This window comes from Chelonia mydas, chromosome 6 (assembly GCF_015237465.2).
Source record: "Chelonia mydas isolate rCheMyd1 chromosome 6, rCheMyd1.pri.v2, whole genome shotgun sequence".
Lineage (NCBI taxonomy): Eukaryota > Metazoa > Chordata > Testudines > Cheloniidae > Chelonia > Chelonia mydas.
Window position 1 is genome coordinate 21,385,306 of NC_051246.2, and position 22,957 is coordinate 21,408,262.

The 22,957-nt window shown below is 49.8% G+C and overlaps 1 protein-coding gene across 10 annotated transcripts in view; it reads right to left on the reverse strand.

Moving 5' to 3' along the window:
* The window catches only part of ANO9 (anoctamin 9), a 54,720-nt gene that overhangs the window by 11,939 nt on the left and 19,824 nt on the right, over positions 1 to 22,957 (reverse strand). For 4 of the 10 annotated variants that reach the window (XM_043549019.1, XM_043549020.1, XM_043549024.1 and 1 more), the window contains exons 11-26: positions 22,450 to 22,510; positions 21,306 to 21,388; positions 18,296 to 18,400; positions 17,044 to 17,208; positions 16,908 to 16,944; positions 15,600 to 15,711; positions 14,911 to 14,968; positions 14,600 to 14,697; positions 13,430 to 13,593; positions 12,223 to 12,375; positions 11,469 to 11,616; positions 9,391 to 9,510; positions 8,672 to 8,765; positions 6,406 to 6,515; positions 5,344 to 5,403; positions 1,367 to 4,960 (exon numbers count right to left, since the gene is read on the reverse strand). In XM_043549019.1, the coding sequence (XP_043404954.1) occupies positions 4,933 to 4,960; positions 5,344 to 5,403; positions 6,406 to 6,515; positions 8,672 to 8,765; positions 9,391 to 9,510; positions 11,469 to 11,616; positions 12,223 to 12,375; positions 13,430 to 13,593; positions 14,600 to 14,697; positions 14,911 to 14,968; positions 15,600 to 15,711; positions 16,908 to 16,944; positions 17,044 to 17,208; positions 18,296 to 18,400; positions 21,306 to 21,388; positions 22,450 to 22,510 (1,596 nt within the window). In that variant the 3' untranslated portion in view covers positions 1,367 to 4,932. Of the gene's footprint in view, positions 1 to 1,366; positions 5,012 to 5,343; positions 5,404 to 6,402; positions 6,516 to 8,671; positions 8,766 to 9,390; positions 9,511 to 11,468; positions 11,617 to 12,222; positions 12,376 to 13,429; positions 13,594 to 14,599; positions 14,698 to 14,910; positions 14,969 to 15,599; positions 15,712 to 16,907; positions 16,945 to 17,043; positions 17,209 to 18,295; positions 18,401 to 21,305; positions 21,389 to 22,449; positions 22,511 to 22,957 lie in introns of those variants that run through there. The other 6 variants (XM_037899505.2, XM_043549023.1, XM_037899506.2 and 3 more) reach the window with 4 other exon arrangements.

The window sequence follows — 22,957 nt, forward strand, 5'->3', positions numbered from 1 at the left end:
GTTTGTCAGATTTTACAAGTTAAACAGGCTTAGGCTGATCTTTACATTAAAGGGATACCTCCAAGGAAAACCCAGCACGGCAAAAAGTGGTGGTCATAACTCTCTGCATATTACTCTTCTCTCTCACTCAGTACTGATTTGTGGCCAGTGTGCTGTTAGAGGTGCCATCTCTAAAGAGACAGGAGTCTGACTAATTGCATCCTCCTGCTCAGATTCTCCCTGCCATCTCAATTTGCTACTCAATTCTTCCTTACTTTCTGTGCTAAGCTTGTAGCATTACTGTGTACAGCTCACAGTGTTGCAATTCAGAGGTGGCTGCATTTCAGTGATGCATGAAGGATTGATTGTGTGAAGGTGCTTTGGGATGAAAGTTGCTATATAAATGTGAGGTTAGTATTCATAGCCAACATAATGCATTTTATGGTATTAAGCCAATTCAGTAAAACTACTTACAATAGCTTTCACCAATGCCAGAAAGAGCATTTCAACGCTCTGGGCAAAATGTGTCAGGGATCCCTTTCAAATCCAAAAATATCACTACAGTAGGATCTAGTGTGCAAGCGTACATAAAAAAGCAGTTGCAACAGCCCTAATGTGGGCACAGTTATATTGATATAAAAGCATTTCATACAGAGAAAACTTGTTCCCTTTCCCATATGGAAAAAGCCATACCGATATAAGCACCTTTTAGCACTGGATTGTACTGTTCTAACTATTTCAGATTTAAAAACAAACAAATCATTGAAATAATTGTTACAAAACCTGTGTGTAAATCACGCTTACGTCACAAGTGCTTTGAAAATGTTACCCTAATAAGTTTGTAAATGCCTAGCACAATGTATGTATTTTCCACCCCATACTGTATCATCTGAGCCCTTCCCAGACACTAACACATGTATTTTCACAACTCTCCTAAGCAGTATGGGAAGTATTATCCCCATTTTACAGATGGGTAAACTGACACCAGGATTAAAGGCTGAGCTTTCCAAAGTTGGCTAAGAGATTTGGACACCGCACCTCCAAATGCCTGGGGCAGCTTTGAAAATCTCTGCTGAAGTGACTCATCCCCAGTCATACAGGAAGTTTGTGTCAAAGCTGGAAACTGACCCAGATGGCCTGCGTCCCATGCCAATACCTTAATGACTAACAACTCTAACAAGTTCACGGTCCTGCCCTCAAGCCAATATTTAAAATGGCCTTCACATTTTAATTCTTTACCATCCAAACCCAGCCCAACTCTTTGCTTAATAAACTGAAGCAACATCTTTTAAAAACAAAGTTTATTGTATAAAACTGTCTTTATTAAAAAAATTACAATATCAGTGCACAATATTTCAAGCAACCATTACTGAGCATTTTAAAATATGGACAACATACCTGGCATCCAAAATAAGGGAGGCCAGGAAAATATTTTAAATGCCACATCAGTCTGGCAATGGCTGCATTAATGACCTGATTCAGCGTGGCACACAAGCACATGTGTAACTTTAAGCATGTGACTAGTCCACTGAAGTCGAATGGGGGGGCCCTGGAGTGGCCACATTGGACTTCAGTGGACTAGTCACATGCTTGAAGTTACACACATGCCTGCATGCTAGGCTGAATCAGGGCTTGATTCCCCCGCCGTGTTTCACAATCTAGTCACTTATATGTGAATAACGAATGTAGAACCTAGCATTAGCACAAGGCTGACAAATCAAAAATTCACAAATCAGGATCTTAGAAAAGCTAAGATTTTTTTGCCTGCAAGACTCATTCAGTCACTGTGCTCAGGCCGTATACTTTCTGGCATAGATTAAATACATACGTTTTTAGAGCTGATATTGAACAAGGAAAACAGGAATGACGACAGCAAGAATCAATGTCTGGAACGTCCTGTCTCCGAGTGCTTTGTTGCTCAGCTTTAATGTGGTAGGGCTGGTAGTGGATTTGCATTTAATTGGCTTGATCATTTAAGAAAACTAGACAATCCTTAAACTACACATTGAAGACTTGTCTAAATACAGAATTTGCACCAATAATGGCATCCCAGCAGAAAAGTCTCATAGTAAAGACAGGTCACACATTGCTAGAGGTCCATCTTTTGTCCCTCGTTTTCTTGTAGTGGCTTTTCAGTGCTTTGCTCGTGCTGTGGCATTGAATAGGGTCCTACTGTGACCCTTTGGGGCCATCTCTTTAGAGACGTCTTCATAGACTGCGTTATTCTGGTGATATTTTTTTTTTTTTTTTTTTTGGAAAGTGCTGCCTGCACCCTTGCGTCTCCCCAGATGGCAAGGCAATCAAAGATCTCCGCAGGTTTCCATGCTGCTGCATAAGGCATTAGATGGCAGTAATTGCACCGCTGGAAGGCTTGAGGGCTGTACTCCAGGAACAAATGGACTGTTCCTGGCCTCCTGCCAGCATTTGAACAGGGAGGGGACATCTGGGCAACATGACCCCAGAGCAGTGGAGGGCACACAGGTAAACAGACAGGCTGGTCCTGGCAAAGTACAGTCGGATAGAAGCTGGCATACTGCCAACCTAGCGTGAAATGAGGCGTGCGTGAATGTCAGCGTTAGTCTGCACTGCCTCAATATGCAAGGAACTTTCAAAGTGGATTGGAGAATAAGTATTTCTGGGCCAGTTAGTCCACTTGGAAGAACTGCAGCATGTGTGAGCAGGGAAGGTCATTTGAGTGCTCACTAGCTAACGTTAATGTGATTTTAAACCCCCGCATGTGGACAAGCCCTATATATGAATTAAACCAATTTAGCTAAACTACTGAAACTTTGTTGCAGGAGTTTAAGTCTCTCTCACTTAGGTTTAGCTTGGCCCCGTTAAAAGGCCCCGATCCTATAACAGGCTCCAAGTCGGTGGACCCCAGCTTTCCCTGGCACTTAGTGTGAAGGGATCTTCCCACACAGGATTCACTGCAGTACTGGGAATCTACCTGTGCATTTGCAGATTTAGGAGTTTTCCACTGGGCGTGTTCCAACTGAGCTTTAGCTCTGTGACTCTGACACTAACATTTTTCCAACCTAGCTGTCAGTCCTCATTGAAGGCTGACAAGGGCCCCGATCCACAAAGGTACCTAAGCATCGTAATGCCTAGCTCTCAGGCAGCCTGCCACCTCGTGGAATCATCACCCTGAGCCAGGTGCTCAGGCTCCCCATACAAGGGCATGGGGAGAGTTAGGTGCCCATGGAAGGGATCTTCTGAAGCCAGTCAGCTTAGCGGGGAGTGGCCTAAACTAGCCTGGAGTGAAGTGCCAACAAGCGCAGGGTTTAAGAGAGGGAGCCACCCTACCCCATTACTGTCCAGTGGTTAGGGTACTTGCTTGGGACGTAGGAGATTTAGGGTAAGGCCCTGCTCTGCACCCTTACCCATAGGAGGAACTACTGTGATCCAGTGGTGTAGCTAGGGGGGGAGCAGGGCAGTGGCCGCTCCCGCACTAAGCACAAGTGGCGCCTTGTCAATGTCTTGGCGCCTTTTAAATTTTCCCGCTGCAACGCTTTTACTCACCCAGCGGCGCTCTGGGTCATCAGCGGTACTCCAGGGGCGGGACCTTCTGTGCCGCCAAAGACACCCGGAGCGAGTGAGGGCCCGCCCCCAGAGCGCTGCTGGGTGAGTAAAAGCGCCACAGCGGGAGGCCCCTTTTTTTTTTTTAAGATCACTCCCCCTGGCTAGGCGGCTGCTGTGATCACTTTAGTAAAAGAGAGAAGAGCAGCTTTCTGGGTGATGGAGGTGTACTGGAGCACTGAGAGTCTCCACTGGAAGGAGGAGGACTGGTGAGACATATGAAATACAAAGGGGATAGAGAAAGTAAGCAATCTACTCCACAGCCCAGCCAGTGAGCCCAATGACAAGTGAAGGATTAAAATGAACTACTGAAGATAAAGCCAGGTTGCCTGCTGTAGATTAGCCTGACTCAATGAAATGCTAACACAGGATCTCTGAAAGGATCCAAGGGCTGGTTTACATTGGCCAGCAATTGGTGTCGCTTGCTGCGCCAGAGCAAATCCCACATACAGCTAAGAAGAGCCTCACTCTGCTTCAGTGGAACTAACTGCTGTTTGAAACCGAGGTGAGCTCCACCCTTGCCAAACACAGTATTTCCTTGTGTGTACTTGGAGTTTGCAGTGGCTGGTCACCGAGCAATGGAATGAGGGCAAATTCTCAATGTAGACAAGGCCTCAAAGTGCTTTAGATATTAATTATTTAAGCTGCACAGTATCCAGGTGAGGTAGATAGGTGTCTGCCCCATTACATCAACTGAGGCACCTAAGAGGTTAATTTGCACAAGGTCACACATCAATACTGTAAGAACCAGGGATCAGCAGTCAGGAATCTGGTCTCTCAAGATCAATTCTATCTAATCAAGAAATAGGTCTTAGACATAGGATAGGAAGGAGAGTCAGCTGGGACAGAGACTGTCCCTCTAAACTGGGGACAATGTTGGTACAGCAGACAGGGTAACCCCACCCATCCCCATAGACTTGGGCCTTGTATGGTATTTCCTCTTAGCAATGCGGGAGGTGGGTGCAGGGGTAAAATCGTGTCTGCCCCGATGGTGAAAAAGCATGACAAATTCAGCAAAAAAGTCTAGCCCTTTTTAGGCTTCTTTGAAAAAATCAGACAAAGTGTTATGTTTGGCCAACACTGCAAAGGTTTCCGCCCAGCTCTGAGACATCTTTGAAATGCAGCATTTCTTAAAGATACCCTCTTCTTCCCTGCCACAGTGAGATTCTAAAGGATCTGCTCATGCAAGTTTACCATTGCATTCTTTCCCCCACAGTTAAGAGGCAAAGTCCAAAACAACAGGAGAGAATGAACTGCAGTTGCAAGGTTTGTGGGAGGTGCCTGTATAGTGCCTCCAAAGCCCACAGCACTGTCCTGCTGGATACTGGGTCTGCAGTCTCTGCTTCTGCCCCTTACCGTGTGCGCAGTGACTTGCTACACTTCTGTAGAGCGATCCATTATACTGGAAGAATCAGAAACAATCCAGGTTGTTCCAGTGACACCAGCAGAGTTACTGAACAGAAAAATCAAAATTGAGATGAGTAAGAACCAGTGAGAAAGGCTGGTCGAAAGTATTCTAGCAAAGCTATTTTATTGTGGCAAGCAGGGTTTCAATTAAAAGGCTTTTTGTGGAAAGAGTCTGCTAGTCTCAGCAAATTTAGATTATATTGGAAAAAAACCCAAACTGCGGAAAGCTAACATATTTTGATTTGGATATACCATCACAGTGTCTCCTGGAACTTGTAGTTCTGTTCCCCCACGTCTGCATTCTCCTCTGCGGGCTGGGTTTCCTAGCTGGGCTACATCTCCCATAATGCAACAGGATCTGGGACTCCCATGACTTACCACTTCCCTTTGTTAATAGAGGGAGTCTGTGGTGCTCCATGTGAAATACAGTCCAACCGGCAAAGGAGAATGGCAGCATGACGCATCTGAACTACAGCTCCCATTGGCATTACAGCAGCATTTCTTCAGTTTTCAGCTGATATATTTAAATTTTGACTTTTCACCAAAAAAGTCAAGATTTTTCCATGGAAAGTTGAGAAATTTTCATTTCTGTGGAAGTTTTCTGGAGGGGGAAGTCCCCTCCCCAAAATCCCAAATTTTCTGACCATCTTTAGTTTTGAGTCATCTAATCCAGGGGTTCTCAAACTGTGGTCTATGGATTAGTAAAGGGCTGTGGAGCCCTCCCTCATGCTCTGCAGAATGAGGAATGTGGCTATCCAAGCATGGGGGGATTGGGAGGGCAGGCAGATCCCTCAGAGGTGCACTCTGTCTCTTGTATGAGGCCGTTTCCAGAATGAAAAAACTGGAGAATCACTGGGCTAATCCAGCCTCCCGGGGCCAAGGATGGATTGCACATTCTATTCCCCAGTCTAGTTTTAAGTGAAACCCAGGATAGTGCTTCCACTGCTTCCTTTGGGAGGCTAACCAATGCTTGCATGACTCTCTTCTAAGAGGTCAGATGCCACCAGCCTCCATCTCACACCTCCTCTACTGAACAGGCAGGTTAGATGTCAGGAGGTTGACCTGTGGTAGAATTGGTAGTTAAGACCCTAGGATGCCTAGGCTTTGCCAGTGGAGTAAAGAGGACACCTGGCCAACACAGACCATTTATCATCCCTTAAACTGATTCCAGCCTAGGCAGAATGTAAGCTGTTGTCAAGCCCCACCAGAGACCATTCTGTTCCACCTTTCTGCTCTGCCCACTCCTATTCAGAGTAGCCCTTTGAGTGGAGCGGTGGTTGAGGGAGAGCAGCTACTATTAATGGAATCTGTGCAGAGGAGGTGCAGTGACTAACCCCAAGGTCACACAGCCAATCAGGACAAGAAGCCAGGTCTCCTGCTTTAGATCACACTGCCTTCCAGGACCCTTCACAGCTATTCCTAGGACAATATACCAACCTGAGTTCTCTCTGTAGATTTTCATATTTTTTCTTCAGGTGCTTATTCTTAACCGATTGGGGGATGTCGGGTACATACCAGGCTGCAATCAACTTGATGCACAGAGCCACGTGCTGAAATGAGCAAGCAGAGCCCACCATGCAGTCAGAACCCGTTCTCAGGGGAGACAAGCTGTGATCAGTGACCCAGCAATGATTAGCAAGGACTAATAGCTCCATGGCTATGCTCAATTGCTACATTGGCATATACCAAGTACGCGAGCCAATCCAGTGCCCAATCCAACTCCCATTGACTTCAGTGGGAGTTCGATCGGAGTCAAAATACACACACACACACAGAGTGCTGCATCCAGGGATGATTTATGGGGTAATGCCTCCCATTAGGGCCCCAAATACAGGCTACTACGGGACCCCCCCAAAACATCAAACCCCCCCTCATTCCAGTCCTGGGAAACCTGGGCCAGAGAGGGTGGCAGATCAAGCCATGAGGACCCACAGTCCCTGGTTTCTCTTAGCTTTATGTCTGACTCTGGCTGCACCCCACACTCCCTTTTGAAATGCCAGCTTTGCAATGGTACCACTGCCAGCACAGCTGACTTGAAGCTGCCCTAATTTGCTCCAGCCAAGGGCAGTGGCTGTTTTTCCTGCTAGGCAATGTCATGTCCTGGTGACTAAAGGGCAACTGGCAAGTGAGCAAGGGACTAACAGCTGGAGTGAGTGATTGTCAGCAGGGGCACAGGGGTAGGGGAGAGGGAAAGCGATTGTTGGACTAGATCGATAACTGGTATATTTCTGATATAGGAAATTTAAGAAAAGTGATTCCACAGCAGACCCCAGAATTTGGCCTGACCATTAGAAAGAAATATGTTTCTCAGCCACCCTGCTGAGTCTGTTGATTGAAATCGCCTGTTAGTTTTACAAGATCAGTTTTAATTGTAGAAGCACATCCAGAGACAAAGAGATTGTTCTAAAAGCAAGAAGATAACAGCTGTCCTTTATGGCTGGTACAACTTTGTTTTCCTGAACTCTGGAATAAGATGTGTGAACCCCCCACTCTTGCATGCTTATCTTGTTAGTTTCCTTTTAGATATAACAAGTGGGATGAATAGACTTATTGAAGTCTACCATGTCCCACTGATTTTAGAATGGTTATGTTAAAGGATGAGTAGGTGATAGAATGCAGATGTGACAAGATATACGTTGGAGTGTGATTGTATGTATGATTGAATGAGGAACAAAAGATTAAAGGTTGAGGTGCCAGCCTTAAAATAGGACCATCTGGCTGAAAAATACAATGGACAAGATAGCCTGATAACCCTAAGGGCATAAAAAGAAAAGGAGTACTTGTGGCACCTTAGAGACTAACCAGTTTATTTGAGCATGAGCTTTCGTGAGCTACAGCTCAGTGAGCTGTAGCTCACGAAAGCTCATGCTCAAATAAACTGGTTAGTCTCTAAGGTGCCACAAGTACTCCTTTTCTTTTTACGAATACAGACTAACACGGCTGTTACTCTGAAACCTAAGGGCATACTTGCCCCAAGAACAGGAGGGCCGAAGAACAAAGAACATACTGTCATTCCGTCATTGCTGTGTCATCTGCATGAGAGCAGTCATTGATTACCACTTCAAACATGAGAACAGCATGACGAGGCAAATACATGAGGATGGATCCCTGTAAGAACAGACCCTGAAGACTCAGGACTTTGGGTCTGATTCTGCAAACGAACTTCTAGGAGCATCAGATGCGCATCTGATAAGGCCCTGCTCCCTCTTCGTGTCCAGGCCACCTGGCCAGTGGCTTGGCACGAGCAACTCTAAGGCTGGTAACTATGATAACATCCTTGCAGAACCTGTGTGTATATAAATGACCGTGTGAATGAATGTGAAATTGAAAGGAATGTTATAGGTATAACTGACTGCTTACTATGATTCTTTCTGTATTCACAATAAACGTGGCATTTTGCCTTATCCCCTTAAAATAAAAACCATCAGGATCTTATTAATTGGTATAACATTATGACAGTGTGGGTGAGTGCAGGAGAACAGGGGGGAGGGTCTGAGCAAAGGGACAGTGCCAAAATAAAGGAGCTAATTGCCTCACTGAAGAGGTCAGGCTGGGGACAAGAGAAGGAAGCCAGTGCGGAAGCAGCACCCTCAGAGTGCCCAGCCAAGCATGCTCACACTCTCCACTGCCCAATCACTCCCCAGGGAAGAACGTGTGACTCTCTTTCCCCCACGCCGACTCCAGAACCACCGTCCACAGCACCCACCTCAAATAAAATAAGGAAGGCGAGCCGGGCTGCGAAAACGTGCCAGAACTGAACAGAGTAGTTGTAGTCATCGGAGTTCCTGTAATCCCGGTACCTACAGGACAACACCCATCAGCTCTGTGTACACTGCCCATCAAATCCCATCCCCCACTGGTCACAGTCCATCTCTCCGCCCCCGCAACTGTGAGTCACAGGAGAGGCCTACTGGTTCATTTACTCCCTTTCCTGCTTGGCCCCAGGGCAGCCTTGTTCAGTTCAGGTATAGACGGCTGAGGCAATACGGCTTCCTCCAGCTGACCTTCCCGTTGTCCACTCACAGATCCCCAGCTGGCGTAAAGCAGCATAGATCCATTGATTTCAGGGGATCCAAACTGATTTACACCAGCTACAGATCTTGTCTTTCACTCTCCCAGTAAGTGTGGGAGCTGAAGGGAGGCATGCCAATGTTACCTTAAAACATTCAAGATATTTTTTGTAGACGATATTTGCAATATTTGTTGGGGATGGGAGGGAGGGTATTATTGTGAGGATGTGTACAGGGGTGCTGGAACAATTTGTATAGTGGGGGTGCTGAGAGCCATTGACCCAAACTGTACACTATGTATATAATGGAAACCACTTCAAGCCAGGGGGTGCAGCAGCACCTCCAGCATCCCTACTTCCAGCACCTATGGACATGTGTGACTGGATGATGGATCCATGCTATTGTCCCCTTTTACCTGCATTCTGTGATCTCACTCCTCATAAAATCTGGAAGCTTTTCGGGCAGCTTCATCTGCCACTCAAAGTCCTGGACACGGAACACCGAGAGGCTGTAGTTGATGTAACCTGTCAAACAGCTGCATAGGGAGAAAACATGGCACTAGACGGTGGCTTAATAGTGCCCCAATGGGGTCATCCAGGCAAGGATACCCAGGTGAGGATTAGAAGAGATGGGCATCTTTAGCTCGCTTCCAGGCAGTTCTTTTCAGGGTGGGAATCTAAATCCTGATCCTGCTCTTATTGAAATTAATGGCAAAAGCCCCATTGACTTTAATGGTGCAAGAACAAGGCCTCAAAGCTGCTTATCATAAATATATAATTTTAAATCATAAAAAATCATAAAATTACACAATGTTTCCTAAGCATAAGAACTCTCTCTGCAAAGTGCTGAGCACCTTCAACTCCCGTGGGGGCCGAGGGCTCTTATTAACTCCCAGGACGTGCTCAGGCCCCGGCATGAATGGGCCTGTAGCTCAAGAAACATTCCCCATCCCAGAGAGCAATGTAAAGGGCTGATTCTGGATGTTGCCCAGCACCCCGAGTTCCCAGTGAAGTCAAGGGAATGGAGGACACACTACCTTGTGCAGGATCCAACTCAGAGACAAGACAAGGCATGGAATGCACAGGGAGGAGAGATTGTTGGTGAAAAGGGAGAAGGGATGGATTTTTGGAGCAGTGCAATTTAAGGGGGTGGGATTTAGAATCATAGAATCTCAGGAGGTCATCTAGTCCAACCCCCTGCTCAAAGCAGGACCAACCCCAACTAAAGCATCCCAGCCAGGGCTTTGTCAAGCCAGGCCTTAAAGACCTCTAAGGATGGAGATTCCATCACCACCTCCCTAGGTAACCCATTCCAGTGCTTCACCAACCTCCTAGTGAAATAGTGTTTCCTAATATCCAACCTAGACCTCCCCCACTGCAACTTGAGACCATTGCTCCTTGTTCTGTCATCTGCCACCACTGAGAACAGCCTAGTTCCATCCTCTTTGGAACCCCCCTTCAGGTAGTTGAAGGCTGCTATCAAATCCCCTTCTCCTTCTCTACTGCTGACTAAATAAGCCCAGTTCCCTCAGCCTCTCCTCATAAGTCATGTGCCCCAGCCCCCTAATCATTTTCATTGCCCTCCGCTGGACTCTCTCCAATTTGTCCACATCCTTTCTGTAGTGGGGGGAGGAGTGGAAGGAGAGAGAGAGAGGGTGCTTCTTAGAGAGGGACTGAGAGACTGTTCCAGGCTGGGACTAATCCACTCTTTTACTGCTTGACCAAACCACACAATTAAAACAATCAATTATTGACTCCACATGTAGAGAATTAGATCACATTGTAGGAAGCGGGTAGCCCAGTGTGAAAAACACAACCAAGTGCACTCTTGCAGTGCTAACAGCTGCAGTTAACAGCTGTTTTTACACAAAATGTAAGAGCTTCCCTATGGATTTCTGTGTGGATTACTTTAGTGTCAAGTAGGCATTAATTAGTCTGAATAGCCAGAACGGCCAGCAGCCAGTGAATGGATATCTTTTTGGTAGTCATCTGAGCACAATTAGCAGGTGTTTGCATTATTAGTGTACAAAGCAGATACCAACTTGTCAACAGATCTGCTCTGCCCTGTGGAAATGGGAGTGGAAAATAACTTTGGCTGCAGTTCTTGCTCGTCCCTCTAGAGGTCGCTACCTCACCTGTGCCAAATCTGGCTGGTTCTTTATCCCTCTGCAGGCTTCCCAATAGCCTACTGTGCGTCTTAGAGCAAGGACTGCTGGGAAGACCATGCAGCCTCACATCCTACAGGGAACGCTCAACCCTGGGAGCAGCTGCAGCTCCCGGGGAACTCGTGGGGACCATCCCAAGAGCCACAAGGAGCGAGAGGGAACATAGGGTAGCAGCAGAGCTCCCGCTGTCCTGGCTGGGCTTTGCCGCCCAGTGGTGCAGGGAGAGATGGCTTTCCCCGCGCAGCAGGGACAGGCTCACTCAGACACAGAAAGCAAGCAAGGTGGCCGCGGGTCTGGAAAGGCTGTGGCAGTTGTGGGGTGACACTTACTTGATATCAGTGCGGTTCTGCAGCTTGCACGGGCTGTACGTGTATTTGTAGACCTGCATGGGGATGAAGTCTGAGGTGATGGCGATCACCAGGCCGTTGCCAATGACGGCCAAAATACCAATGGCCTCCAGAACCTGCAGCCAGATGCCTGCAAGAGAACAGAAGTCAGAGACATGCCCAGCTAGGCACGCCCGAAGCTGCGTTGGTGGCCAGGACACTGCTCTGCGAGCTTTGCCATTGCCACGAATGGGAGGAGGATTGGGCTTGACCAGGCTGATCTCTGGAGTTGTGCTCTGTGGGGCACAGCGTGGTGGCCCAGCACAGCAGCCATGCATCAGCAAGAGCACTACAATGATGAGCCTTACCCAGTACCGTACCCACCCACTGAGGCGGGCGGACGGGCTGCGTATGAGCGTGAGGAACTAGCAATGCGTTCTTGGCCAATCAAAGTGTATCTAGATTCTACCCATGCCTCTACCAATGCGCCTCAGTCCTGACTTACAGCCCCCCTGCTGTTCCAGTCCTGCCCCTTCCCCCCAGCTCTTCAAATGCACCCTCTAACTGTCCCCTGGAACAGCAGAAACGGGAGCAGACAAATGTTCTGGCACCATGACTTAGGGAAAGAGTCGGTTGCAGTAGTTAGTGCCATTGTTAAGTCCTGGGGTAAGATTAGCCTTCCCCCCCACCCCCATAGTGCCTTCTTTATTGGGCCCATGCTCTTCATGGAGAGCCCCTCCCCTTGACCCCTGCTCACCGATGTCTTTGGCTTTCCTAGGCACTATGCGCCTCTGCAGCTTCACCATCTTGATGGCATCCAGCCGGATCTCAAAGAGGTTATTGAAGAAGGCCATTAGCGGGGCGAGGGGGAAGGCAGCCACAAAGATGGTGGTGAAGCTGTACTGGATCACTGAGAACAGGACAAAGCACAGGTACCGTGAGGGAGCTGTGGGGACATCCAGCTAGACCACAGGTCCACGTACTTCCTGTATTGATGCCTCAGAGCCGGATGTTGGCATGGCAATGTGAGAGGATGAGAGAGACTCCCCCTCTAGCCCTCCGTGTGATCTGCTCACTTCATGGCTGTAGCCATAGAAGGGCGGGGCGGGCGGGGGAGAGAATCAGGAGCTGCATGCCCAGTTCTACTTTCTCCAATACCATCCATGCAGGAGTGATCCCAGAGGGGTGAGACCTGGACTCTGCCCCCATTCCCCAAAGTGCAGGCTCCTCAGCTGAACAGGGATGGGGGGGGGAGGAGAGGGGAGAGTAGTAGCTAGTGGTCACAGCCAGTACCCAAATGCTACCAGAAACAAGGGCGGGACAGGGCAGGAAAGGAATTGGCCGTCCCTGAGGCACAAATCCTTCCCAGGCTGCAGTGTTACCTGCCAGATCTTGCTTGGGGCAAGATGTGTGTGAGTGACCCCTAGCAGGTGTGTGGGTGAATCTGCCCAGTCTGTGCCCATTTCTCCCTGGGCTCTGCAGTCTTAGCACAGGGATGGGCTACAGACTGGGTGAGCTGCAGGGCTGGTTCCCTTGCACCTTCCCCTCAATGGTGACTGCGTTCCACAAACGGAGACCTAGGACCTGCCCCCACTCCCAGGGATGTGAATGGGCGTTTGGTATTACTGCTCTGTCACAGGGGTGGCCAGTTTCTCTCACAGGAGCCCCAGTCCAGCTAGCTGCAAGGGTATGACACCCCCTTAGCCCCAACATCAGGAACTGGACCCCTGAAGCAGGAAGCATGGTCACGCCCAGCTCCAGGGCATTCAGAACACCCTTTGTGTACTGGGTGCAAGGAAACCTGGGTTGGTCAAGCAGCTAAAACCTGCTGCCCCTGGAGAAAAACTGACCCCAAGAGAAGAGGCAATGGGAATGGGCAGGCGTGTGCCCAGAACACAGCACCTGAGAACCAGGCATTCCCTGCTGCCCACTAGTTACACCTGTGACCCCAGAGCGCCACATACTCATTTCCAAGAACTCGTCGAACAAACTGAAGACATTGACCTCGCTGAGTTGGTAGTTCTTGAGCCACTGCTCCTTGCAGGAGTCCTGGGGTCCTTTCTCCGTGTGAACTTTGTCTTTGTTCGTTGGGTTGGCAAGTGACTTTAGGAACCTTAATTTTAGCCAGCTGCAGGGACAGTAACACAAGGGCAGAGGGGTGAGGGATATATGCTAAAGAGCCAAGTGTGGGGGCTACCAGAGCAGCTCCCTGCACTGGGCCAACGGTAACCCCTCTGGAACACCAACATGGAGACTTGAGCAGTGGGTTGGTTCTGTGGTAAGGTCTCACACACACACTCTCCCCTTTCCTCTCTCTCAAACACCTTCTGCTGGTGTGATTGAGGGAATTCTTACTGATAGCAGAAGGCAGTTTCCATCTATAAGATGGCCCAATAGCTGTAGTTTACCTATGGCCTGACTGTGAATCCCGTTCCAACATCGATGAGCACGTACTCATGAGACTAATCTCACTAAAAGCAACAGGGCTATTTTGGTGTAACTGCTCCCCAAGACAAGTAAAGTTGGGGCCTAAAAATTCAGGAAGTGGCAAACATACTAAATAGCTTGGAGGGCCATTCCAAATGTCAAAGAAAATTAGTTTTAAAAGAAAAATGGAGTGAATATTTAGTGTCGGGTCAAGGTGCCAGTTAGAGCTAGGCCAAGCTGTTCATGGGGAATAATTTATTCAGCGATTTCAGCCCTTTTTCTGTCTGACTTGTCCAGGCGCAAAGCCCCATTTGATTTATTTGTTCTTTTCTCAAATCGTTTTTGTGACGAGGTCCGAGCTGAACTCTGCGTATGGACCTTCCAGTCCATTGGTCTGTATTCGGAATGCACTGTTCTGGCTCTGTGATTAGGCACACTGTCACATGGTATTGTTCCTGTCCCCTGACCGGATCTACTTCAGAGACTACAACTTCTTTCTCCAGAGACAGATTTCATTCTCATGAAGAGAATTTGCTGACTGAACTTATCTCAGCAACTGGCCTCACACTCGCTTTCCCCAGACACTGCCTGGGGGAATCCCAGTTAAAGTTTGTAATCAGAGCAGAGTGCTTCTGCAAGCAGAAACATACAGTTCAGACATGTGAGTGCATCCTACTGGCCTGAGTGCCTAGGGTGTGCAGACTTACGGGGTGAGGTACTCCACCAAGTTACTCAGGGTCTGCTTGAGGGTCATTATGATGGCCATCTGGATAAAGAGATCAGTGATGCAGCCACTGGGGTGGCACTGCAAAGAGAAGAGAGTTATACTGTGCGGATCAGATGGGCTGGCTTTGGGACAAAGGGCTGGGTGCTAGATACATGAGCCAAGAAGAACCTGGAGTGATTGGAAGGGTTGTACTGGGTAGAAGGAAGCAATGGTTTTAACAGAGACAGTGCCAGGGTTGTGGTTGGGGAAGGGGCAGAGAGGGCATTAGAGCACTATGGACAATTTACTCACCTCCTCCAGCCTCCACTTGCCAGCTACGCGCACGTAGTTCCCAGGACGGCCGTTAATCCTGACCAGGAGAGTGCAGAGTTAAATAGGCCTGACGCTAGTGCTCCTAGCACCTCCCTCTGTAAGCAGGGAGCTGGGACGGTAATGACTCCCCCTGGGACAGACACCGAGGCACCAAAGGGGAGAGAGAGAGGCAGGTACAGAGACTGAAAGAGAGAGGGGGTGGGAGATAAACACAGGCGGAGTCAAGCGCACCAGCCCAGCAAGAGAGGGACAGACAGAAACCGAGAGAAAGACGAGCCGAGAGAGGTAGAGAACTACACCCCCCGCCCAAAAAACAAGGGTGAAATCCTGGCCCCATTGAAATCAATGGCAAAATTCCCAGTGACCTCCAGGGGGCCAAGATTTCACCCACAGAATCAACATCCAGGAAGTCAGGCTGCAGGAGCCCTCTCTCACTCACTCACTAGCAGCGCCAGCCTTCTTTATTCCTGCCACCCGAGCAGCCAATCCCCTCCCCCTGCAACCAATGGTTAGAAGCACCAGGCAAACCTGACTGGGTTTATGGGCCTCCCTAGGGTGATTGGCCCTGGCTGTGTGTTACAGTACTAATGCAGACCTCCGCCAGGGGTGAATGGGTACAGCTCCTTCTGTGCCGAGTGACCCCAGCTGGGGACCTGGCCAGGGCTCACCTTCCCAGGAAGAAGGCGATGTAGATCAGCGAGGAGAAGTAGGTGAAGAACTGGAAGGTGAAGATTTTCACAGTGAAGATGTTCTCACGCTCTGAGAATGTCCGCGGAGTCTCTGGAAACGGGAGTGCAGGTGGGTGGGTCAGTCACAGCAGCAGGAGCCCGCCGCCCCCTACCCCCAAACTTCTTGGACAGGCACCTTCAGCCCGTCGTGCTTTCATTCCAAAGCACTTGGGCCTTTTAGTGACCCAGACTCCCCCGGACCTGAACCTGATCCCCTGGATTTGTAGCCCAAGTTCTAGTAAACCTCAGCAATCCCAGGACTTTGACACAGCGATCCATGTACTTGTGGCTTCTGTTACGGCGATCGGCTGTGCCGGGGCTACACTCAAACTAGAGCTGGGCAGGCACCGATTTCACCAGCTCTCCAGCAGCTGCCCTGGCTTCCCGTTAACGTCGGGGTGCAATCCGACATGCTGCCTTGGCTCTCTGAAGCCCTGCTCTTGGCTCTCTGCCAGACTCACCTCTCTTTACATGAGGCTTGGTAGCAGCGGAGATCAGAATGGGGGCTGGAGCAGAGAGTCCCTCTATTTAACTATCCGAGGCTAGTGGCCTCCCAACGGAAAACCCTTGTCCCTGGACTTGCTCCCGGCCTGCTGTGCTCATTAGAGCTCTGGCCAGGGCTCACTTCATTTGCCTAGGGGACAGAGGTGGCGGCGGTGGCAATTCCCCTCTCTTTGCTGGGCAGTACAGCAGCGGTTCTCAACCAGGGGTCCAGGACCCCCCAGAGGGCCTCCAACAGGTTTCAGGGGCCAAGCAGGGCCAGCCTTCGACTCGCTGGGGCCCAGGGCAGAAAGCCAAAGCCCCACCACTTGGGGCGGAAGCCCAGGCCCCTGAGCCCCGCCACCCAGTGCTAAAGGTGAAGCATGAGCCATGTAGCTTCGCGGGGGGCCCTGTGGCGTGGGGCCCCAGGCAATTGCCCTGCTTGCAACCCCCTAACGCTGGCCCTGGCTTTTATGTGCAGAAAACCAGCTATTGCGGCCCAGGTGGGCTGTGGAGTTTTTATAGCATGTTGGGGGGGCCTCAGAAAGAAAAAGGTTGAGAACCTCGGCCGTCGCGGAGCTAGGTGGCGTTAGCATATTTCAAGATGTTGTGTACGAGCAGCTGCAAGGGCCAGAGCGTAAAAGCCCATTGATATCAATGGAAATATGGCCCCTTTTAGAGCTCCACCAACAACGTTCAGGATGAATCCAGCCAGCTGCGCTGGAGGCTGCTAGATGCAGGGTGAACACAGCATGCGCTTTGCCTTACCCAGGCCACAGAGAAAGAGCGCCACCCGCCTGTTAACCTGCAACACAGGAGAGGGAGGGTGAAAGGGGAGAAGGGACGGGCAGGGTGTTTGATTGCGGGAGAACGAGGAGGGCTCCCGCCACGCAGCGCTCCCTACCTTGGTCATGACGATGATGGTGATGTAATGCAGTACGGCCCCCGTCATCACCGCCACGGTGCTGGCCCGTTCTCGGATGAACTCGAAGTTGCTTTGGGTGAAGACGACAGTCGCCACCACCCGGTAGATGACGAGACCGTGGGCGATGCCAATGAGCACGGTGATCTGGGAGGGCAGCATGTCGTCAGAGCTCTTGCGGGGATTAGAGATGGGAGGAGCAGGGGAGGCAGGTAATGAAGGTGGATGGGGAAACTGAGCAAACTGGGTGCATGGGGGCGACAGACTTAAATGCAGCTAGAGGATGGGTTCTGTGCGCTTAACAGCTGCAGGTCAAGATCCAGGCCCTTAGTGCCCACGCCCAGCCTGCAGGGTGGAATGCCTGTGCCCGGCACAGTTTCTGGGAGGGGTGAAGGGATTAAATACAGAGGACATTGACCAGCCGTGGAGGTGGAGGAGCAAGTGCGTGCATGTATGGTCTGACGTTGCTGGCATTCCCATTGTGGACTCTGCCCCCCCCCCCCATCGTGAGTAGCGTAATAGTCACCCATCCTGTTTCTGCCCCCGCTGACCCCCTGCCCCAGGTGTACAGTTTGGATAGGTTTTCCCTACACCATTTCCCCTGTAGCACAGCACGTAGGAAGGGATGGGTGCTGGGACTCTCTCTGCCGCAGCACGGCAGAATGGCAGGCAGCTGGCACGTGTCAGTGAGCTCACAGGAAACAAACTGGCCTTTTCCGTGCAAATGGCGGCCTCCCTGCCATCCCCGTGTGAGTTTAGTGCCCAAGTGACAGCCCTACAGACTGAATGTGCCCCCGCCCATCCAAAAACCAGGCAGAGGACATGCAGCCGCATTTCACGTTTTCCACAGAGTGACTGCCCCGCAGATGGGCTTCACTCCTCTCTAGTAGCGGGCTAGGAACGCACGATCTGCAGGCCCACTCAATCCATGCCCGCTCCGAGACTGGGCCAGTTAATGCGGACTCATCTGGGGGGCGGGTTTTAGGAACCAGACTGAGATCACTACACAGGCCGCCAAGCAGCCATACAACGGCGACGACTTGAAATCTCCACCACCCTGGGCCAGAAGCCACTCGGCATCTTAGAGCTGAAAGGCTCTGCAGCCCATCCCCAGCCCCCGAAGCTATTCAGGGTCCTGTCCCCCTTCAAACGCCTTTCCGTGTCATTCACGCCTATAGCTCAGTGCTGTCGAAATCCCCAAGCCCGTGGAGGTGTCCGAGCCAACAGCACGTACCATGAGCAGGACTAAGAGAAGCAGGATAGTGCTGCGGATATAAGAGTGCTGGTACTCCTTGAGGGTATGCTCTGGGTTATTGATCAGCTGCAAGGCCAGCTCCTCCTGGGGATGGGGGGAAAAGAATATGCATCAGAGCCATACACTAGGGAAAAGCAAGCCAGGGGCAGTGTAGCGCCTCGCATGTGTCAATGAGATGGAAGCATGCGATGAACAGGACATGTTCTGGCAGGGCAGAAGAGGGACAGGACTTGTAGCAGATCCTAAGGTAGTTTCTTCACGTAGCCTGCATGTCAAAGCCTGAAATCTCCCAGCCTGGCTGGCACAGGGTCTCCATAACTTGGCCTGGATTGGACATTCCTAGAAATGGCTGTGGGTTATATCATGCATACAGGCATGTTTCAGACTGATCTGATTGACCCCAGTCTTTATAAACAGGAGCGACAGTAGTTCCTGTGCTGTGCCCTAATGCATAGCCTGCATCTAAAACCCTTTCAGTGAAAGGACTTCAGGGGCCCTGCGCTCCTTTCCTAATAAAGACAGGAAGATCTGGGGGCACCTCTCCTACAGCAGTGCCTCAATAATCCCAGTTCAGATTCCTGCAGCGTGAGGGTCCCCCTCTGCAGTACCAGCTGGGATCGCAGTGGTGAGTGTCCTCCCAGCATTGCCTTTACTAGCAGCAGTTGGAACAGAAATTTTCCATATGCCTGTACACAGCCCAGCATTCACCTGCCTACTGGCAAGAGAGACAATGGCACAGGGAGGGAGTGAAGTTTACTGTGTGCAGGTCTGGTCTCCCATGTTTAAGAAAGATGAATTCAAACTGGAACAGTTGCAGAGAAGGGCTAGGATGATCTGAGGAATGGAAAACCCACCTTATGAGAGGAGACTCAAAGAGCTTGGCTTGTTTAGTCTAACCAAAAGAAGGCTGAGGGGAGATAGGATTGCTCTCTATAAACACATCAGAGGGGTAAGTACCAGGGAGGGAGAGGAGTTATTTAAGTTAAAGTGTCAACGTGGATGTGACGTTACACCCCATATTCTTCACAGAAATATTGTTATGATAGGAATATGGCATAACTAAGATGTTTTATGCAAGATGGGTCATGTGAGAGATCATTGGAAAGGTTCTGATTTACTGAATGTGATTCTCCAATTTGTATGCATGTATCAGCTCTGAATCTAAAGTTAGGAATATGGACTATGTAACAATTACAACTGGGAGTGCATTTGGGAGACACCCACCGGACAACAGGCCATCAGACTTGATGGGCCATTAGGAAGAAACAACAAGACTATGAAGATACTAATCTCTCCTTCCTGTAGCTGTGACAGGACTAGGTCAGGTGGTCCTGTCACCTGACACTTAATCATTATCTTGGACTTCTTGACCCACCCCCCTCTCCTTTTAGTGGAAAATTACAAGTCTGGGAAACAAAAAGATTCCCGCCTTATGTAAATCTTATTTAAGGGTGGTGAGGAAGGCAAATGGGACTTTACTCCGTTGGCTGCCTGTCCAAGAAGAAAGACTGCGAAAGACACCTGAAGGGAAGGCAACGGGGGAGTCCAGACTGAGATAGGGGTCCAGTCTGGAACTCTAAGCTACAGAAACTTTGCAACCTGCCTAAAACAACATTTAGGATAAGAAATTACATTTTGTAACCTGAAGAGTACTAGTGGCACCTTAGAAACTAAACAATTTATTTGAGCATAAGCTTTCGTGAGCTACAGCTCACTTCATCGGATGCATTAGCTGTAGCTCACAAAAGCTTATGCTCAAATAAATTGGTTAGTCTCTAAGGTGCCACAAGGACTCCTTTTCTTTTTGCGAATACAGACTAACATGGCTGCTACTCTGAAACCTGTCATTTTGTAACCTGTTTCTTGAGCGTATTAAGCTTAACTTGCAGATTTTGTTTTCTTTGCTCAATAATCTCTTATATTCACTTAAAATCGGCCTTTTATAGTTAATAAATTTGTTTTGTTTATTATTAAACCCAGTTTGTGCAATTCCTAACTGGGGGGAAAAGAAGTTATGCATCTCTCTCTTTACATTGAGGGAGAGGGGGAATTTTTACGAGTTTGCACTGTGAAGCTCGTTCTATACAGCGCAAGACAGTATTATTTTGGGTGTGCACATGAACACTGGGTGAATCCCCTCACACAGAGCTGACTTCAGTCTGTGTCTGCAGCAGAGTGTGGCCCTACCTCTGTGTGTGCTGCAAGAGGCCGGAGAGCCTAATTCAGCAAAACAGGGAGAGGAAATCCAGGCTGGTGGAGCAGGAGGAGGGCCTCAGCGAAAAACCAGTACATCAGGTGGCAACCCAAGGAGATCTAACCTGTCACAGTGGAGGTAAACTGGCCATCAACAAGTTTAGGCTTGAAATTAGACAAAGGTTTCTAACCATCAGAGGAGTGAAGCTCAGGAGCAGCCTCCCAAGGGAAGCAGTGGGGGCAAAATACCTAACTGGCTTCAAGACTGAGCTTGATAAATTTATGGAGGGGATGGTATGATGAGATTGACTACGTGCCATTGTAATCAATCTGCAACTGCTAGCAGCAAACATCTCCGATGGCCGTTGATGGGACACTAGATGGGGAGGGCTCTGAGTTACTACAGGGAATTCTTTCCCAGGTGTCTGACTGGTGGGTCTTGCCCACATACTCAGGGTCTAACTGATCACCATATATGGGACCAGGAAAGAATTCTCCCCAAGGTCAGATTGCCAGAGACTGTAGGGGGGTTTTCACCTTCCTCTGCAGTATGGGGCATGGATCACTTGCAGGTTTAAACTAGTGTAAACGGTGGATTCTCTGTAACTTGAAGTCTTTAAACCATTATTTGAGGATGTCAGTAACCCAGCCAGAGGTTAGGGGTCTATGACAGGAGTGGGTGGGTGAGGTTCTGTGGCTCGATGTGCAGGAGATCGGACTAGATGATCATGATGGTCCTTTCTGGCCTTTAAGTCTATAAAGAGGAAGACAGTGCAAAGGAGAGACTTATTCTCACCTCATCTTCATCCCACCAGTACAGTTCCCAGTCACTGACCACCTCAGCCCTTTTCCTCTTCCACAGCTCCAGGAACACGGTGGCTGTAGGTGAAACCACAGAACAGTGTGGTCAGAGCAGCAGAAACTCCTCTGCCCCATGGAGACATTGACTTAACGAAGCAGTCACAGGAGCACATGCCTTTCCTGCAGGCCAGGTAGGAGAGGCGCTGCTAAGCATCCAGGTTCTCCAACGTGGAGGGAAGCAGCCTGGAGCCCTCTGCAGAAAAGCCCTCCAGACAGGGGGTGTTTACTGCTGGGAGCCACGGGGTCAAACCAGGAGAAGGATCACAGCTGGGTCTGAATGCACTTCCAGGACATGGTGGCCAGTCTATAGTATATTTTCTAGCCAGTGTTGACAGACTCCCATCCATCTGGGTGGTTTACCCCTCACCTCTGTTCTGGGGCAAGTTTCTCGTTTCTCTGCTACACAAGCTGCTTGCAAAACATTATGGGCCAGATCCTGTGCTGTTCTTTGCAGGAGAGAGGGAAGGAATGGAGATACAGGAGTGGTTTTATACTGGAATTCTGGGCTGCTCTGGAGGCCAAGAGGGCCCCTCCATAGCTTGGAGTAGCCCCAGGGACTGCTCTGACTTAGGGCAGCTTCCACCTCTCCAGTGTCCACAACCAAGTCAGGTCTTGAGGATACCAGTTAGTGCTAGCTGTGGTAATGCTTTTGGAATGCATATGTTGGTAACCTCAGAGCTGAAATGGAACCAGATTAGATGCACAGATGCTACTATGGCGGGTACAGAGAAAACCCACAGACAGATGGGCCACCAAACTCATTTCACACAGGCCCCTGACCAGACTCCCGAGGGGAATGTCCAGAACTGGATTGGAACCAGTGATCTAAAGTTAGAGTACAAAACCCATCCCCAAACGCACGTAACTTCACCAGTGCCTATCCCTTCCCCTTCACACACTGCCCAACCCCACTCCTTCCCCTGGTAAAGTTACACCTCTCTGCCAGGCGGAGAGGATGTTGGCAGGTTCTGAATAAACAGTGTGGGAACCCGGTTTGTCACCAGACCCACATCAGTCTACAGCTGGCAGCCATTCCCACTTCAAAGCCTCGGGCTATGCACAGGGAGCCAGAAACCTACCCCAGAGAGCCATGAGCACTGCAAAGAGAATCGTCCCCTCGTTGTCAAACAGGTGAGTGACCTGGAAAAGGAGAGACCGAGAAAGAAGGGATTACAAAGGAGCACAGGGGAGGAGTCTGGCTGGAGAGGACGCAGGAGGCACCAGGGAGCTGCGGGGACTGTGGCAGCGGCATGGTGTCCAGTCCCACCTGGGAGAGCAGTGCTTCCATGGCCCTCAGGACATCGTGGGAGGCAGAAGAGGAGAAACCAGGAGTTCTTAAGACTCAACCCAAAGCCTGGGACGCCTCCACCCCACGGGCAGGACAACGGAGCTGGACATAATTCTCTGCCGTCTTATGTGCCGGATCTCCCTGCGGCCACCTTCAGCAGCTGACTCGTTTCCGGGGCGGGGGTGGGTGGGGGGAGAATACTGGACGCGTGCTGCTGGGGGTATCGTGAGGCAGCCTAGGCACAGCAGCTATTGGAAACAAGGGCCCAGTGGAAAAACGGAAGGTTTCTCTGGAGAGCA